At 41.9% G+C, this 19,310-nt stretch overlaps 1 protein-coding gene across 1 annotated transcript in view; it reads left to right on the top strand.

Moving 5' to 3' along the window:
* Positions 1-213: 213 nt before the first annotated feature.
* Positions 214-19,310, top strand: part of lcor (ligand dependent nuclear receptor corepressor) — an 84,164-nt gene continuing 65,067 nt past the window's right edge. The window contains exon 1 of the mRNA XM_041984248.1: positions 214-343. Coding sequence (XP_041840182.1) covers positions 247-343 — 97 coding nt within the window. The 5' untranslated portion in view covers positions 214-246. The remainder of the gene's footprint in view (positions 344-19,310) is intronic.

Raw genomic sequence — 19,310 nt, 5'->3', positions numbered from 1 at the left:
TTAAAACAGACAAACATCCCGTCAAACGACCAATGACAGCACGTCCTCGCGCAGAGATGCTGGCAGAGACGGAGGGGAGGGGGCACTTTCGGTGGGTGGGACAAACTGAGCTATAGAAAGGGGGATGCTGCAGCCCGTCCCCCTCATATCTCTTTCCACCAAGCCATAGAATAAAACGCACCGGTGACGTGCGCGCAGGGAAGCACCCAGCAGTATGTGCGCGCCCACGGGAGGGGCCGATAGAAAATGGCGAGTCTGTGCAAAAGGCAGCAATGCACGATAGAGAGGCGCGGCTTTCGGCAGGAACTTGACTCTTGGAGGCACAAACTCATTCACTGTGTAGGTAAGCTCGCTTGTAATAGTGTGTGTGCGCGCGTGTGTGTGGCTCGATTCGGATGGCCGGACTGTGCCGGCTTTCCGCAGCTTCTCCAAAGTGTGAGGAGCGGAACCGGGTCTGTGACGGTCACCGGGAAGTCCACGGCGTGTCCGTGGAGCTGTCATTTTTCGTTGCGCACGGCCACTGCCTCGCGCTCCCCTCCTCCCACCGGACATTCCCCCCCCAAAAAATTTCAAGCTCAAGTTTTTGGGATCACATCGAGCACGTTGGCGCGCATGTCACCCACACACGCATGATTGTGAGTGCGTTGTGTTGTTTATTTGTGCGTGTTTGTGTTTTGGAGCCTCATCTGTGATTTTCTTAGACATTTTTCGGCGCTGTTTATTTATTGTAAGCAGTGCATGTCACGTGCGCAGATGGAGCTGCGCTTCGGCCAATCGGCTTCCCCGCTATAGGCCGGCCCGTGCCCGATTGCGCGTCCCCGAACTGAGTTTTTGACGCGGTGGGTGGGGGGGCGATTGCGCGCTCCCAGTCCCCAAACATGACATACCCTCCTCCCCCCTCCTCTGCCCTGGAAATTGGCTTTTGGGAGCGCGCATTGCTGCATTGGGGGAAATGTCAGTGAAAATAATTTTGTGGGCCTGTTTTAGGGGGAAGGCAGCCTGCAGGAGGTGGGGGGTCGACTCCGAAATGTCATGGTGCCTGCTGTAAATCCACGGCTGCTTTGGACTTGTTGAAACGGCGCTGACGGATGCAGCAGAAACTCCATCTGGCGCACAAACACCAGACACATTTTAGGTGTAAACAAATCTTTAGAAAAGCAGAACCCGGTCCTACAGGACTAATTGCTGGAGCGAGCTGATGGCTTCTTCAGCTCTTCCTGCTCTGCTTTTGTTTTGGATTTTCTCCCCCACAGCCCACACCTCTCTCTCACCAACCAACCTTTTCCACCATCCTCCATCTGTGTGTTTCGCATTAGCTGTGTAAAATCTGACCATCCTCATGTTCTTCTGAGATTACCACCTTCTACTCGCCTCAGATCTGCTAACCTCTCCGGGTTTCTTTGGCTCCCTGCCCTCCTCCTAACCTGGGTTTTCTGGGAGCTGCAGAGTCTGGATGTTGCTGCTCCACTTCTTCCTCTTTTTCTTCTTTTGTTTTCGGGTGTTTGTGTCCAGATGTCAGCCTGTCACCTTTTAACCCTAAAAGCTGTATAATATGTGGCACGGCCTCATTCCTAATTCCTGTTTGGTGACAGAAAGTCATGGGAAATAAAAAGGTCTGTTAATCTCTGACCTTCAGTAGATGTGATCAGTAAAAATCTGTGAGAGATATAAACAGAAGGAAACTGACCTTTAAACTGCCTTCGTTTTGCTTGTTTTAGATCTCAAATTTTCTTGTGGAGTTTTTATTAGAATTTTCTCCCCAAATTATGATTTACTAAAAAGAAAAACAGAAAAACTTTATTTAAATGTATATTCTTATAAATTATTGGGTCCTGTCTCCACCACTGATTGTCATGGCCTCTGATTAGCGCTGTTGGGTTGGCTGTCACAGGGTTTGAGTTAAAAGCAGCACAGAAGGATTTTGCCCCTCCCTAAAAAAAATAAAAAAACAATAAAAAAGAAAGTAACCCACTATGGAAGACTGCAGTTAGCCGGTCTGAAAAGGGGCTGTGTGTAAGCTGTGAGAGAGACTGGGAACATTTAATTGGGATAATTCAGAGATTTTAACTCAGTGATATGTGATACGATGAGTGTGGTTCCAGTTTGATCGACTCACTGTTGTACAGCTTCAATCCGTGTTGTTACATTGCAGTGATATCACAGCATATGCAAATATCAGAAAGCACAGCAATGAACTGTTTGTGTGTGTTGGGGGCTGTTAGATTAGAGATTGACATGTTTGAAGGATAATCTGCTATGAAACTGTGAGAAAGTGGGACACTTGAAGCTTAAATACTATGATGAGAAGAGAACTTAAGATCACATCAATTATTTCCTCAAATATTCTGTTTTTCTGCAGGTCTGAACCAAGTTGCTTCACTTTTAAGTGTTAGAGAAAACGACAGCCGGTATACCTTCACCTCTCAACCTCGTTATTAACAGCATGTTGTTGACTGTGTTGGAGACATCGGGTGTAAGATGGTCAGGCTGACGTCTCTGGGCTTGGTTTGGATCTCAGTGCAGCTTGTCGACCCATCTAACCTCTTCTTCATGTCCTCTGCTGCACTGATTATAAAGTTGGGGCCATAGAAAGGTTACTGTTATTAGTTGGTAGCAATTACAGCCCCAAGTGCTCATTCCTTTGGCACATATTCTAGGTAAGAGAGTGAAGCTAATTTGATTGCTGAGCGGTTGTGGCAGTGACTGTGAAGGAGATGGAGAGAGGTGTAAATGTGAGTGGCAGATTGCTTTTTTTTTTTTTTTACTTCCAACACGTCCCCAGAAACACTACTGAAGTCTTTGGTTGAGTTAGCAGAGAGTACAGCTACAGCTAACTGAAGCTTTCAGCCCAGCAGCTGTATGCTAACAGGGAGTAAAGACCAAGGTGACGAGAAGACTCAGGGTACCATCAAACAGAGCTCTGACAGCTGACATCTCTAATAACACAACTACTCTGCTGCAGGTTTAGTGGTACAGCAGTGAAAAAGGTCCCACATTCCCAACGTTGTTTAAACCAGTGTGATGAGTTTGGGGGGAATTCAGAGAGCTGTACGGTTTCCTCCAACTATAGCTGAACTATAATATGTAATTGATGATTGTAATTGAAGAGTCAGTTGGTGATCCATTTTGGTTTTGGAGGTCAGCAAACGAACAGATCCTCCGGCTTTCCTTCTGTTTATCTGTCCATCTATCTGTCTGTAGTCCCTCGATTACCCACTGCGCTCAGCCTCAAATCCTTGTTTTATCATATCGACAAATCCCTCCATCACGCCTCCCTCTCTGAGCAGACAGCTTTTATTTCAGTAATGGACAGATGGACGCCCCGAGAGATCTGCCTGCTACTTTCTCATCTTGCTAATTCTTTTCATGGGCGTTCTGAAAAGGAAAACAAAACACAGAGCTGGTTGTGTGTGTGTGTGTGTGTGTCGGGGGGGTCCACCCGTTTGACCGGACTGGATGCCAACACTATAAATCTACATACAACTTGTTATTGTTGCGTGCATGCATGCGAGCGTGTGTATGTGTGTGTGTGTGTGTGTGTGTGTGTGCATAGGTGCTGATCCATGCCAGCCAGGAGCCACGGTTGAGGCAGGCTGCTCTCTTCTGGGTTGGGGGTGGAGTGTTGATTGCAATCTGTGGAAGAGCAGAAAGCACCAGTGGCACTGAGTGAAAGTGGACAGAAGGTGTGCACATGTGCAGGGCAATGTGCACGTTTCCAGCGCCGTCCTGCCTCACGTTCGAACACACTAACCCAGTAATGGGACGCAGCAGGAGGATCGGAGCAGCCGGGCTGTATTCTTTCATCCTCCTGATGAGTTTGTGTCTACAGACCAAACTCTTTCATCTTGTTTGTGCAGGCTGTTGAGAAAGTGTGGCGACTTTAAAGGACAAAGTATTTCTGAAAGAGGAAGGCAGCTGACTTCCTAAAAAAGCCTTCTTACAAGCTTGATGTTTTTCTGTTTATCTTAAAGATGAAGCTGCTGCTTTGTTGTGTTCGTCCCCAGAGACCTTCCGCATGAATCCGTAAACATAACGTTGGAGGCTAATTATTGTCTGGGACCATTTTCAGTGGAAATCTTTAAGATGTTGTTGTGTTTTTTTGTCAAGGGTCCAGACGCTTCGGTCAGATGGAATATGGGTTTGAGGTGTGTTTTAGGTGATTCCTGCTTCTAAAATGTTCCTTTTTCAGGTTTGTGAGCGTTGAACTCGACAAAAGCTGTTTAAAGTTTTAGCTTTAATGGATACAGCAGATTAATTAGAAATAAAAATATTTGCTGTTCTTGCTTCAGTTCTTCCTGTTTATCCCATCATGTAAGACGTCGCTCTTTCGGTTCGGGCTGAAACTTGCTCTCATTTTTCATTTTTTCGCTGACGGTTGAGTTTTTGTATAAGAAAGTTTTGGCTTGGGAAGTTCAGGTGTGTTAAACCTGTACTTCAGCTTCCCATCTTTCTCTTTCTTCCACCCCGACTCGCGACCAAAGTCCTCTGTTTCCTTCAGCTCTGTACACAGCGTCCTGGACACAACCCAAAATTTATGTAACTGTTCCTTTGTGTGTGAGTTACTTTTGTTATGTGAGCTACCTGACCTCCTTGGTACAGATGCCATGTGGCCTCATGCACGGCTTGGAGCTTGTGTTTGGAGTGCACACACACACACACACACACACACACACACACACACACACACACAGTGGGGGCTGGTGTGGGGTGTAACGCGGCAGGAATGTTTACTCGGACCCGCCTTTAGTGAATTCCTTCTTGTTCTTCAATGGTGGCTGCTTCTGTGTCCAAGGTCATATTTGAGCAATCTGCTTTCTTCGTTTTGATTAATGGCTCAGAAGTGTGTGAAGTGTGTGTGTGTTTGTGCTTCAGTCCTCATAAGAAGGAATCTCAGACCTTGAACTTGAGGACATTTTTGGAAAGTGAGGACATTTTGTTCCCTCTTCACGTCTGCTCGGAGCTGCTGGGGGTTAAGTCTCGGGGTTAATCGGGTAGTTGTGACCATTAAGCTTAAGGAATTCCTTACTATAGAAATCAGGAAAGTCTGACATCTTTTCTTCTTCATTTAGAATGAAGTATTAATGAAATTAAAGAGTGTGTCATTCACACATAATTAATACTAAGTAGCACCTCAGTCTTTGTGAACAAGAGGAAGCTGCTAATGAGATAATAAGGGGGCTGAACAGGGGCCTAAGCAGCAGTAAGCTGTCGCGGTTCAGAGTTAAAGAGACAGTCTGTGGGCGACTGAGTGGTCTGAATCATTGAGGGAAAAGCTGCAGGTTACCTGTGTTTCAAGAGGAATGACTGATTTCTACAGAGTGAGCAGGTGAAGAATAAATCAGCTGCTGATCAGAAACACAGTCAGACATAAAACATCATAAATATGATTACAGCAGCGTTTTCTAGTTGAGACAAAAATGCAGCAGGATGTCCAGGTGAGAGGGCTGGTGTGTGTGTGTGTGTGTGTGTTTAAAATACTCTGTTGGCGTACAGATGCACCCTGGGAAACGCAGTCCTTCAAAGCGAGTGAGCCAGATGGGAGAGACGGGGAGGGTTGGACGAGGGAGGACGCCTGACAGACGAGGTTTGCACAACAAATGATGTGGAAACAAAAGGCAATTATTTGCAATTCAAAGACTGAAAGAGACTTCATCAGGATTTGGACACGAGATGGTTCATGGAGGTAAAACGTCTGCTGAGTCACACACAGAGAAACCTGGGCCTCCCCGATGTATTCAGGCCTTTTTTTTTGTTTTGTTTTATCTCCGGTGAGCTGCATTCAGTGTACATGAAGCACCATGAAATCAGATTTTAACTCAGTATGCAAGGAAAATAGACTAGAGAAGATATAACAAATGAGATTTTGGTGAAAATATATACCCATAAATGTCTGAATCTATTTACATTTATAAAAACAAAATAAATATGAAAAATACGGAAGAAAACAACAAAATAAAATACAGTACAATCGAATGTTGAATAAATTATTAACAATAAATAAAGATAAAAATTTTACATTAATTACATAAATAATAGTGCATAAAAGTAAATAAATAAAATACATTAGTTTGTGAAAAAGAAGTAAAATTAACAAAGGCCAGAAGAGGCATCAAGGTGTTAACAAAGAAAAAGATGTTCAGTAATAAATAGTAGTAATAAAGAATGGTAATAAAACCTGCTGCGTTTAGCTTTAAATTAGGACTTTTATTTTTCATAAGTATATTTATTTATTCAATAAACATTAGAACATACACTTTAATTTAATAATTTATTCACAAACCTTGTAAAAATGGATAAATCTAATTCATTTATTTATTTTTAAACTTGTCCAGCATGGTGACGGCAGAATGATGGTCTGGCTGCCGAACAAATTTACATTATAAGAGGAGGTTTATGGATATAAGGCTCCTCTTGATAATATGATTTATTTATTTATTTATACACTGTTACTTATTTACTTTAAATTTGTAATCTATGTAATCTTGCTAGACCTGACTGGAGGACAGAAAAAGGAGGACAGCGAAAAGAAGCAAAAAGGAAAGAAGAAAGAGGAGACAAAAATAGTCAGAAGACCCTTCAATCCACACTATCACCAGACAATCAAATATTTTAATAACAAATAATAAGTCTTATTTATTATACTTGAGTTTTCATTTTAAATTTAACAATAATGATTCATTTTTTTCATTAACTTATTTAATTAATAACCATTTATTTCCCAAAGGGCCAATCCTCTCAAAATGAAGAGGACAAAAGTTGAGCAAAAAAAAAAAAAAAAGTTTCAATTTTAAAAATTAAAAAGTTTAAAATCCTCCCCATGCTCCATCTTTTCTGACAAAACCCCCGTGGCAACAGAGAGCAGCATCAGATTCAACATCTGTAGTTTAGTTATGAGTAGGGATGCACGATATATCGGCATTAATTAGGTATCGGCCGATGTTAGTCATTTTTTAACATATCGTATCGGTCCAATAAGCAAAACTGGGCCGATATTAACAGCCAATATTTAGTTTCGTATAACTGCTGTCTGTATATGTGTGTCGGGAGGTTTGGCCATGCAGCCATGTTTGGACTTGTGACAGCGATGCAGCACTACATTGTGGGATGTAACTGAAGCAAGAAGCAATTTCAGCTGTGTGGTAATTTTTCACGGTGTAAAAAGAAGGTACTCAAAAAGCAGTATGCAATATCTACAAGGTCGAAGTAATGCGAGGAGGATGCCGTGTCAACTCATTCAGCACCACAAATTTGATATGTCAACCGAAAAACTGCCATCCAGAACTTCACAAACAATGGTGGGAAGCTAACACCCCTAATGTTTGCCTTATTTTCACTTTGTACAGAATTTGATCATCTTAAACCTTTTAAAACAAAATATATATATCGACATCAGTAAATATCGGTTATCGGCCATAACAACAATATTAATATCGGATATCGGTATCGGCCAATATTTTCATATCGGTCCATCCCTAGTTATGAGATAAACTGCATTTGTACTGAATCACATTTGACCAGATTTAACGTGAAGATAGCAGCAGATAAAACTTTGTTATTAAAAATCAATAACTTCATGATTGCCTGGTTAAATATCCAGATTTAATGGATCCAGAACCACCTGATGAGAAACTGATTTCCCAACAAGCAAAGAGGGAATCTCACCATGTCAGAGGAAGTGTCACCTGCAGGGTCTGACCCAGGAACTCAGGGTCCTACAAAGTCCTACAAAGAACTAAACCAAGCAGGGAATCATTAACAGGAGAGATTTAGAAGATGATGTTCAGAGAGGAGGAAGCATCGATGGCGGCCATGTTTGTAACAAACAGTTGGTGCCAAATGAAGGTTACCATGGGAACCTTGTGGACTTGCTGTAAAGCACAGGGGCCACATGTTTGATCTCCCATCCACCTGATGAGGAACCGGGCACAAGCCTTTCTCGTCAGTGCCACTTTTCTTTTCTGGTCATCGTTCTGGTTCAGTCTGCATGGCGGACGTAGTGATTTTCAGACTCAGCATCGGTCTGCTTCAGCCAACAGGCGACGTCAGTGTTGGTAAAAATACACAGCAGTCATTGTAAGATGAACAGAGCAGAGGATCGTGCTCAGTGATGGCTTCTGATGCCACAGGGGGTGTTAGGGTCTGACTCACATCGCCTCAGAAAGACTGACCACATTGTCGTTCCTCCAAACAACACGTTGGGGGCTTAAGCTTGTGGTACGGCCCACCCTCTGCGTGTATGGTGACACAGGGTGGTGTTGGCTGGATGTTGCAGATGGTTGTATGGAGTTCTTCTTCAGCTATAAACCTGCTGGTAGCTCTAACAGCTGCTCACAACCTGCTTAGGGATATTTAGCTTTGCTCTCTGAGAATATTCAGCCTCGGAAAACATCATCTGCGTGCTTTGGAGATTTTAAGAGTGAGCCTCCAGCTAGCATGTTAGCATATTATCATGGTAAACCTGCAGTTAACCAAAAACCATCGAGCAGTTTGTTTATTCAAGCAGCCTTCCTGACATGAAAAATCCTCGGCCTATTCACTTTTTCAGTCCGTTTATAGCTGAGGTTTTTACATTTATTTGGTTGAAAATCTGGAGCAAAGAGCATGTCGGCCTCTGGAAGCTGCTGCTGGGAATGAGGAGGAAACTATCTATATGAACTAAGGGGAACAGTGGTTGTTTATTCCTTTATTGCCTTGATGAAGAAAACAATCATCTGAAGATGGCCAAACCAGCTCTGGAAACTTATGAAAATAAAAGGTTTAGTAACTGGTGTAAAAGCCGGCATGTGGACAGATTTAACATTTATATGTCCCAGAGGGAGCAGCTGTTTACAAATAAACCTTTTTCTAAAGGTTTAGTCTGCTGATTTCTAATAGTTTTAAATTCAAAAAGTAATTTTCCTGTAATGATCAAATTGTTCCCTCAGTCTGTTCTGACCTTTTAACCCCCCAAGACCAATAATCTGTACAAGGACAGATATTTAGATTTTTTAAAGGATTGCTAATCTCTTCTTCCCCTCACCTCCCCACCACCAAAACAGCTGGCCTCCACAGTTTTAGCAAATATTGCTCAAACAAAGGTCGAACTGGGGATTATTTTCAACAAAGGATTATTACATATTTGGTGCCCCAGTAAGTCTGGATCGTGTGTATGTGTGTGTGGGTGTAACCCGGTGTGGCTCTGATTTGTACGTTCAGATTGGTTCTATTAGTTCTGGTCAGAATGACCACAGTCCCACCAGTTTCACTGTGCTTGTTTTCCATCCATGACTGGCTGTTAACCACAGTTCCCACTGACTGAGACTCTGCTGGACCCGGTGACAGGTTGCTGTGGGAATTTGAAGTTTTTTCAGACAAGTTTTTTTCAGCAATGCTACCATGCGTGACCGCACCGTCCTATTTGTAGGAACACCAAGCAGAGTAGGGGAGTGAAGTTGTTTTCCCTCTGTGTCCACCCAACGATGTCTTAAAAGCCCTCACTTCTTCAAAGAGCTCACCCACATTTGCATCCCCACCTTGGAGCTGCAGGTTAGGCTTGTTCAAGTGGCTCGTTATATTAATGCAACCAGAGCCACAGATTCCTGAGTCAACTCCTCTGCTTTCTTTGTTTTTTGACTGGAAAGAAATGGAGCGAATTTCTTTGCATAGTGCAAAGATGCCTGCAGAACTCTCCCCCCACTCAGCCCATCTAACATTGTTCTGCAGTAGGCCTGAATATTGAGCTTCTCGCTCTTGCTGCAGTCATTTGAAGCGAGGTAACGGTGGCTTATCAGCAGCAGTAGTTGTAGCCATTAAGATTGTTGATGTGGTTGAATAAGTCAGCTCTGAATCTTGTCTTTTCGTGCTGTGCTACCAACCACGTAATAGTGTTTAATATTAGCAGCTTTGCATACAGCAACTGTCATTTAGCAAATTTAACACAACAGTTTGGCATCAACAGAGACGGCAATACGAAGGCAAACTCACCTGTCTGTTATTAAACTGACTGTTTTCAATGTCAACTGTTCTTCGCTTACTAAGATTTTTCACCCAGGCAGACGCACCTTTTGCTGCACAGACCGGTAGTGATTTCTGAACCGTGCAAAATGTTCACTGCCTTCATGGCCCCAATCATAAAAGGTCATCTAAACTAGTGATGAGGAGGACTCCATTTACATCCAATTCCTCGTGTGAAAGCTAGGAGGAATTATTGAACATTTCCAACTTGATCAAAGGCCAGTCAGCAGTCCCTCACGGGCCAGATTTGGCCATGAGATGAGTATGGCTGGTCTAGATCATCCCCCTGAATCTGTGTTTCTCTACAGAACTGACCCTAACCGTGTCTTTGCTGTATGGATTGTGATGGTATTGGTGCAGCACATCGCTTGTGCTGCTGTCTCCACTTACAACTTTAGCTCACCAATATTTGCAGTAAATAAATGTAACACAGAAATGAGTGTTTGGTGGATTATTTCTTTGTTGTAACAATGCTTTTTGGAAGATATGCACATTATTATCAGCTGATATTGGCTTCAAAATTAAACATTGTATATTGGCTATTCCACCGATATAAATAACCAATAAAACAACATGTGCTGGGAGAACATAATCCACGTTAAGTAGGATAGGATGCACATATCTTTCTTTTCCTTTTAAATGGAGCCATATTTGCAAGGAAAATGCATTTGTGGGATGAGCAGCAGAGTTGAGTATGACACCTACAGAAGCAGGACCATGTTCACAGGTGCTGCTAATCAGGCACCCGGGATACCAGGCGCTTAAAACAGGATTCAGTAGCAGAATCAGCTCTTTGGCATCCCACACACTCAGCTGTTACAACACAGAAATAATCCACTAAACACTCATTTACTGATGTTCTGTTAAACTGTGATTTTAAATCCAAAGTATCTCCTGAGAATATGTCGTCATGTTCAACGTCTGCTGCAGCTTTCCTTTCTGAATGTTTTACGTCCATTTTCACACCTCAGCATCAGACACATTTGTTGTTTTCCTTTGGATTGTTTGATTTCTGCATCAATATTTCATCGTGTTCAGGTACAACGAACAGCAGGTGATTTAAGGAGGATAAATGTTTTGCAGACTTATCATCAGTCTGTGTGTTAAAGTGCAGCTTTAGTTTTCCTGCTGCACAAATACAAAAATGTCACATTTAAAGTTAACGCTTTGTGGAGAAAGAAAACATCCTACAGTCAGTCAGCGTAGCTTTTCCAGACAAATAGACATGGTATGATGAGTTATTAAAGGGTTTGATTTGAAGAAGCTTTACGTTAGTCATCAACGTTCAGGAACCACAAATATGTAGACATGATCTTTATTATTATAAACATGGAGAAACTATGTTTTCAGCACAATGGGGGTGTATCCAGGAAATGCTTAACAACAAATATCACTAACAGGATACTTTAGTTATAAGAAGTGTGTGAAATACGGGATTCTTGAGTGTCTGGAAACCCTTAAATCACACCTCTGAGCTCTTTCCAATGTCACAAAGAAAACTCTCTTTACAGCCTTTAAAGATTATACAAGATATTATTATTGCTAGTACAAACAGGAAAAGTTCTTTATGTCAGAGAGGAGAGAAATACTTTAAATATTACTTGAACTTATAGGTATATTACTCAACCAATGATCAACCAATCAAAGTGCAGCTGTTCTTATACCTGCTGGAAACTAGTGTGGATCTGTCTTTAAGGCAAACAGAAGGTTACTCGCCAGACCCTCCAACCCCACTACCCCAGTCCCATGTCACACACTGGATAACCACATATATACCATGTATATCTCAGATATATATGGTTATATATGTGGTTAACCATATACAGTATATATTGTGGACTCTATTGAATACATGCATTGTGTGATAGTACTGTCTCTGAAGATGTGTTGTGTGTCTGTCTATGGTCAGGCCTGATTTCTTTTAATAATTTACTGCATTAAATAAATAAATAAATCTGTAATATTTGTTGTCATCTTCCGTTATTAATTTAAAAAACATAAATTTAAATTTCATGAAAAATTCAACTTACCTTTGTTTATATAGCACTTAATCAAATGCAGAGTAGCAACCGAGAATGCTTTCACCTTTGAAACTAAAAAAAACATGTGGAAGTTCAACCCTTTAATTTCCACTCAACATGCACAGACATTATTTATTCAGGACGGCCTCAGCTGTCAGATTATGAGGCCAACTCCAGTTATTCCTGCTACTCACTAAACCAACTCCAGCTCAGCTGCTTTGTGGCGCCACCGTGCATCAGAAACGTCTTCTTGGCTTTATTCCAGCCATAGAGGAGCATTATTTTTCTTCTTTTCACACACACATAGAACTTTCTGCTCACTGGTTGATCTTTGGCTGCTCCTGATTGGACGTTACCGTCAATCCAAGCTCTCTGATTGGTGGAAAGTCTGACAGGAAGTGGCTTCATCATCATGTCCAGGTCTAAATAGAGGTCTCTTAGCAACATAGTAGTGATGGTGATGTTTTTATGGTGAAATGTGATAAATAATGCTGTTATCATGGATCATTGTGGATTTACCAGATAGAGTCTCTGAATAAAACTACATTTAGTGGCTGGATTGTAAACCTCCTGGACGGGATAGAAATGCTTGGAAAACTTCCGTAGATCAGCTGAAGGGTAGCTATCCATCACATTTACCCCACAGAGTTAAAAACTACTGTTCCTGAGACATTGTTAATAATGTAATAATGCTCAAGGGTGCGTACAGTTAACATAACTGAAAAAGATTTAAATGACAGATTAAAAATGAAAATGATTTAAATCGTGTAACAATTTTCTGTTGTTTATTGGCCTAAATCGATGTCTGCATGTATCTGTGTTATCATTGGTGAATTATGACCTTTTAAAAGAGATGCTGAAGTAGGTTTTCCTCAACAAGTAAGCCAACGGTTCTGCCTGAATGAGCCCAAAGCTAACTTTTTTTCATTCAGTTTTGTTAGACAGTGCTGCTTGTTACCATGGCTACCATGGGCAGCATAACAGTACTTTCTGCAAAAATACACCAGCCTGGTTGGTACAGAACTGTATGTTTACGTGGTTTCAGGGGCCTTTACAGTCGCAGTAAAGCCAGACTAAAAGCTGGTGGGAGGCTTATAAGCTGCTTTTACTGGGACAAAAAGCCGGGGCTGTGTCGAGGCCAGTTTCCCCGTCGGGATACGTTCTCCCTGTGAGAACCATTCTTCCTTATAAACACAGAGGAACCAGTTCTAACGGTGAATTTCCTCCACCAGATGTTTTCCCCCTGACCAGTTATGATCCAGAGGGAACTTCTTTACCTGAGTCTGTTAAGTTTGAAATACAGTAACTGTGTTACTGGTTAATTCTGTACGTTTAATGATGGTCACACATGTATGCTGGTATTGTGAAGTCCAGTAGTTGGTGTTGTGAAGTAAATTGTAGGTGTAGTAAAAGTAGGTGAACTGTGTTGTTGTGAATTAACGATCAACTTCAGAAGTGAGTTCTTAACAGAATGAACACTTTTAACTGTGGGACGACATGCTTTCATCTGTGTTGTCGAGGCTTTTTGAGACATGACGGCTACCGTTTGCAACACGTTTGAGAAAGTGAGACGAATGCGCTACACGTCAGAATGCCATACACGATTCCAACATTAGATGAAAATAATTCTTACACAATGCCCCTTTAAAAAAAGCTGCAACTAATAGATAATATAGAAACCAAACTATGATTTGTAAACCCAAAACTGTGCTTCTGATATGTTCCTGGACTCCACCTTAGTTTCTCCTCCAGCTGCAGCCGGACATCAAACCTGGCAACCCCAGCGGATAATTTACGGTTACAGAGTGCAGCGGGACAGTAAAATTTAATTTGATGCACCTTAATGCTCACAAGCTTTTCCAGCTGGCTTTTACCCAGCACTGTACTGAACACACACACACACACACACACACACACACACGCACAGAGTTACTGTCCATGTGGACTGCAGGATAAGTGGAGGTGACAGGTCCAGCTGTGCTGTGTGAGATCCAGGTCGGCTGGCAGAGCTGGAAGCCACCAAGTCTTCCTCAGTTAGAGGCCATATAAACACACACTCTGAGCATCATCATCATCATCACTCAAAATCAAAGAAAATGGGTGTTTTGTATGTCATTCTCTCCACCTCTTCTCTTCCACGTCCTGCTCCTCTTTTCTTCATCTTTTTGTCCTGTCCTTTTACCTCTCTTGCTTTTTCCCCCCGTCTTCCAACATCTTCGGTCCTTCGTCTCCACCCTCATTATTTCTTTTGCTTCTTCTCCTTTTTGCATTTTCATCCCCTCTCCTGCAGTTTTTTCCATGTATTGTGATAAATATTACCTTCAATGTGTTTTGGTTTTATGTCCTTTCCTTTAACTCCACGCCTCCATTTTTTTTTTTTTTTTTTAGAAGCGTTCTTCATTTTTATTCCTTTACATTTCTGCCAAATGACCATTATATTCAACAACTTTTTACTGCAGTAGCTTTGCTGACACCCACCCTCAGAACAATTGTGTGCACGTCCACATTAACACACACACACACACATATGCAGAGTGTGTTGCAGCGGCAGCTATAGATACTTTTCTCTCAGACTTAATTGAGGCGTAGGCAGGTGCTTTTTCTTCCCATATATTTCCTTTTGGTTGGTGTTTCTTTAGAATATTCGAGTTCTTCTGAAACACAAGTGCAGATTTTTATTGAACATAAACGTGCACATTTCTGCATTTTAAATGAATGTTGGAGCATATGTGACATCAGCAGAAACATTAAACATCTCCAAGCATGTAAATTATTTATTTATTTTTTGTATGATGTGACTCTAATTATGACTTATTTTGCATGCTTTACTGGCGTCGCTGCTTGAAACATGTTCCTCTCTGGTTAATTGACATGACAGGCTAATGCAATTTAGAGATTTCATCTGTAAGTGTTGCAGAATTTGACACAACAATGAGACCTCTGTGTTGTGCATTGAGCAGCTGAAACCCGGAACAGTGGATGTTAGGGTCAGGAACAGAAGAACATATTCCTCAGAAATCTGTCGTTCCAGAAAGTGGGTGGGGCTTTGCACTTGTGTTTTTCTCAAAACCTATGTGGACATGAAATTTTTTCAGGTGACTGATTCACACCTTTGGCAGCAGTTTGGTGTTGAATTGTGCATAGAACTATATTTCATCGACTGCAGAGAAAACAAAGCTGCTCTCTCCACCAACTCACCAGCAAAGAATGAAAAAAACATGCATGTTTTATTTTGCTTCCTTAGTTAAAAAGGTTCATGAAGAGAAGCCAAAGACACACATGGTCTCTAGCTAATTATCATTGAAGCCTTTTAGAGTTTGTGTATTTTATCTGCTGGTGCCAAAACAATGAAAGCACTGTGCTGCATTGTGGGGCGCTGAAGCCCGGATAAATCAGCATACGAGATCAGAACCACAAGGACAAACTTGTGAATCATATAGAAGAAAAATACCCTTTAAAAAAACACACAAGGTGTCGTAATTAAGGGGGGATTACTGGGATGTTTTGCGTTAATTTCTGAGGTTGAAAGGTTTTGGATGGAAGTTCTGGGTGGGGATATGTTTGGTGGTCCCCCCTGGTTCTGGACTAAGCTGGGCTCACTGAGTGCTGGTTAAAGCTTCATGTTTCAGAATGTGTGAAGATCTTGTGGCTTCAGCAGAAAATGAACTCATGCTTGGCAGGAATTTTTTAACTTCAGAAGTAAAAATCACATTAGTGGTGAAATTTCCATTTATTAGTTTCAGGGCTGTTGTTGTGTGACCTGCAGCAGAGAACAGTCAGGATGCTCTCAATTTGGAGAATTATGTAGAACGACCCGAGCTAACTGGATAACATCCATGTAGCAACACACTCTTCCCTTAGTCCAGGGTAAATCAGTCTCTCCGGGATTTCATGGCATTTTTGTGATTGTTACGCCCAAAATTTCCTGACTTTTCAGTGGGTTTTATTAAACAACTAAAGCATGATGATAAGTTTTTATTGCTGAGATGTTAGTTTGTTTATTATTAGTATTACTGTTGTTGTTCTTGTTCTTTTTCTTTTTCACTGGAAGTGAAAATGAAAGACTGGATTTGAGGCCAGATGAGTTCATCGCCCTCAGTTTTAGCATCAGAAACAGATTCTCCTGATATTTTTCGTTCCGTCTGATAGGTGTGAGCATTTGTGCCGCCATGGTTTATGTGTGTGGTCATGTGACTGCAAGGCTAAAGATAAACGGCTATAATAAAGAACAAAAAGGACTGAGTTGGGTGTTGCCCAGCTTACTCAATTGAAAGTAAACAGCATGGTGCAGTGAAACTAGACGTAAATGTTCATTTTTTCAAAATGTTTCTCTAATAAGTAAACTCTGGTCCCTGGTGATGGTTTAGTCAGCAGATGCTTCACGTTTCTCTTCTTCTTTGGGTTAGACAGATTGTATAGCTTCCATCGATATTTCTAAGAATCAGAAACAGGAAGTAAAGGTGATGATGTGTGTACATCAGGTAACGTGAAGGACTGCTGTGATTGGACAAAATTACAAAGACATGCAGAATTGCAGAACTGAATGTTTCTGTGTTGTGATTGCTTGCAGATAAACTGTACGAATCTGGGTGATGTTGTTCTTCATGTTTTAGAAGATGCCTGCTGGAACTAGCTGGTAGCACATTAGCACATGAAAAAGTGACTGAACTGAATGAAGTCCGGTGCAGGGTGTTGTCAGGGAAACCTCCAGTGGAATGAAGATGAAAAAATACAGCGGGAAGCGCCACAGAAGGACGGCCGTCTCAGGAACTCAGTGCTTCAGAGTTCATCTGTGTGTTTTGGATGTGGTTAATGAGTCGTGAACATTTTGTGAACTGAGGTGTGTCGCTGCGTATCAGCAGCTCTTTGGACTGTTCCACCTTTAATCTGAGGACAAAATGAACAGACAGGGCAGTTTAAAGATAGACACGGCTGTAAAATAGCAGAGGGGAAGACTTCCTGTGTGTGTGTGTGTGTGTGTGTGTGTGTGTGGTTTAGGTGGAGCAAACTAAGAGAACATTCCTGCATATTAGTGATAACATCTTGTAATATTAATGTGAGGAGGCTCCAAGGCTGCTGTGTCAATATTAAACACACACACACACACACACACACACACACACACATGCACAGGCAAGCTGAAAGAGCTCTCTGCACCTTTGATTTGTAAAAAGAGAAATATTTATGACTGGTTGTTAAAGCCCTCCTGGGTCCTGTGTGTGTATGTGTGCTATGTGTGTGTGTGTGTGTGTGTGTGTGTGTGTGTGTGTGTGTGTGTGTGTGTGTGTGTGTGTGTTTTGGGGAATTGTCTTGATACAAGCATCTCTCCTTTATGCTCTGCTGTCTGAGAATCGCTTCTTTTGTCCATCAAACTGTGAGCAGCTCGTCTTCATGTGAAAATCATATGACATAACAAAAATCCCGAACATGCAGACACACACACACACACACACACACCAACACTGCTGTCCTAACTCTGTCTTTGTTTGCTTGGCTGTGGACCTCCTGACCTCTGAAACTCATTTAGATTGTAACACACAATGTGTATAGTTGGGGGTGGGGGCGGGGGGGTTGATGTAGGTGTGTGTGTGTGTGTGTGAACTGTTGTCTGAACTAAGCGACTGTATTTGCACAGCTCTTCCATGTTCTCTGATGTGCGTGGTCTGAATTGAAAGTTAGAAGTCTTTGCGTGTGCTTGCCGTGGTAGCGTGTTGGATTCGACATGTTGCAAGCGTGGTCTTTCTTCTCTGTGTTTCTGCAGCAGTGAAGCGATATTTGCAGCTGATGATGTCATGAACTGACCGTGTGTTTTGGTGGTAACGTTATCTGGACTTCTTCCTAATGGATAAATGTGACTCAGATTGCTGCTCCGCTGAGATAAACGTCTGATGAAGGTGAAATTAAAGCTGCAGGACGTCCCCGCTCTGTCATAGAGCTTCAGTTTTTCTACTTTCCGGGTGTAAAGTGACAGTCGGGCGGCTTTCATCTCCCCTCATTCTCATGTGCACATGAGCTAGTGTTGCTTGTGTCCTGTAATAACTGTGAAAACAAAACAACCTCCACTAACATGATGTTTTGCCAACAGACTGCAGAGAACAGGTTTCTGTTCTAACTGGATTCTTTCTTCATTTCAAGTTTGAAAAAAATATCAATTTTCAATTCGATTCAATTCAAATCCTTTATTGTCCCCAGAGGGACATTGGTTTTGCAGCCAGAACACAGACAGAAGACAGACATCACTATAATCAATCAAAAACAAAATCAGAACCAATGGCAGATGTCAAAAAAGAGATACACACAATCCAAGAACAATAAATGAGATTAAATAGGATAAATACAATCACAGCTAAAAACTAACAGAGAGAACAACTAGGTCACCTCAGTGGTCATTTCCATTTAGTAGGTGAGCAGCAGTAGGGTCAAACAACACTTTAAGTCTCTTTGTCCTCCCTAACGGGCCCTGAAGCGACGGCCTGAAGGTAGTAAAACAAACTCATTGTGGAGAGGCAGCTTCAGGCAGTTCAGTGAGCCTTCCTCACATTATGGTTAAAGATGGACGAAAGGCCCTCCTGCTGGGATCCAGAAACTTTGCCAGCAGCTCTCACTAAACCACCCAAACGTCTCTTATTGGCCAGACTTTGGCTCCCGAACCAGCAATAATACAAAAAGACAAAACTCATTCAATTACACTTTTATAAAAAAGACATTTCACCGCAAACATTAAAAGACCTCATTTTTATTAAAAAGAATAACCTCTTATGAACCTTTTCTGAGGTGACGTCAATGTGAGACTCAAACCTTAATTTATTGTCAAGAACCGCACCCAAATATTTATATCTGTCTACCTTCTCGATGGCAGCTGCTTTGATAAAAGCAGACGGGGCTTTGATGGAGACTTTCTAAAATCGATGACCATATCTCTGGTTTTAGACACATTTTTATGGAGGAAAGAGTTTTTACACCAGCTTACAAAATCCTCCACTACCTGCCCGTGTGCTGTCTCACCACCTTCAAGAAGGCCAACGATGGTTGTGTCGTCAGCAAACTTCAAAATACATCTGTTATTAACACTCGTCAGTGTACAGAATGTATAACAGTGGAGAGAGACGACAACCCTGTGGAGAACCCGTAGAAGAGAAGAGAACATTAGAAAACGTACCATGTACCTTCACACACTCGGACCTTTTGGTAAGAAAATCCATATCCATATCTTCCTATTTTACTCAAACTCTGTAACTCTGACCACATTTACATGTCCAGATGCTGTCAACATGATAGCTCCGCCCCCCTGGAGAC

This window comes from Melanotaenia boesemani, chromosome 4 (assembly GCF_017639745.1).
Source record: "Melanotaenia boesemani isolate fMelBoe1 chromosome 4, fMelBoe1.pri, whole genome shotgun sequence".
Taxonomy (NCBI): Eukaryota; Metazoa; Chordata; class Actinopteri; order Atheriniformes; family Melanotaeniidae; genus Melanotaenia; species Melanotaenia boesemani.
Note: the sequence above shows the minus strand (reverse complement) of the source record. Positions and strands in the feature narration are given on the sequence as shown.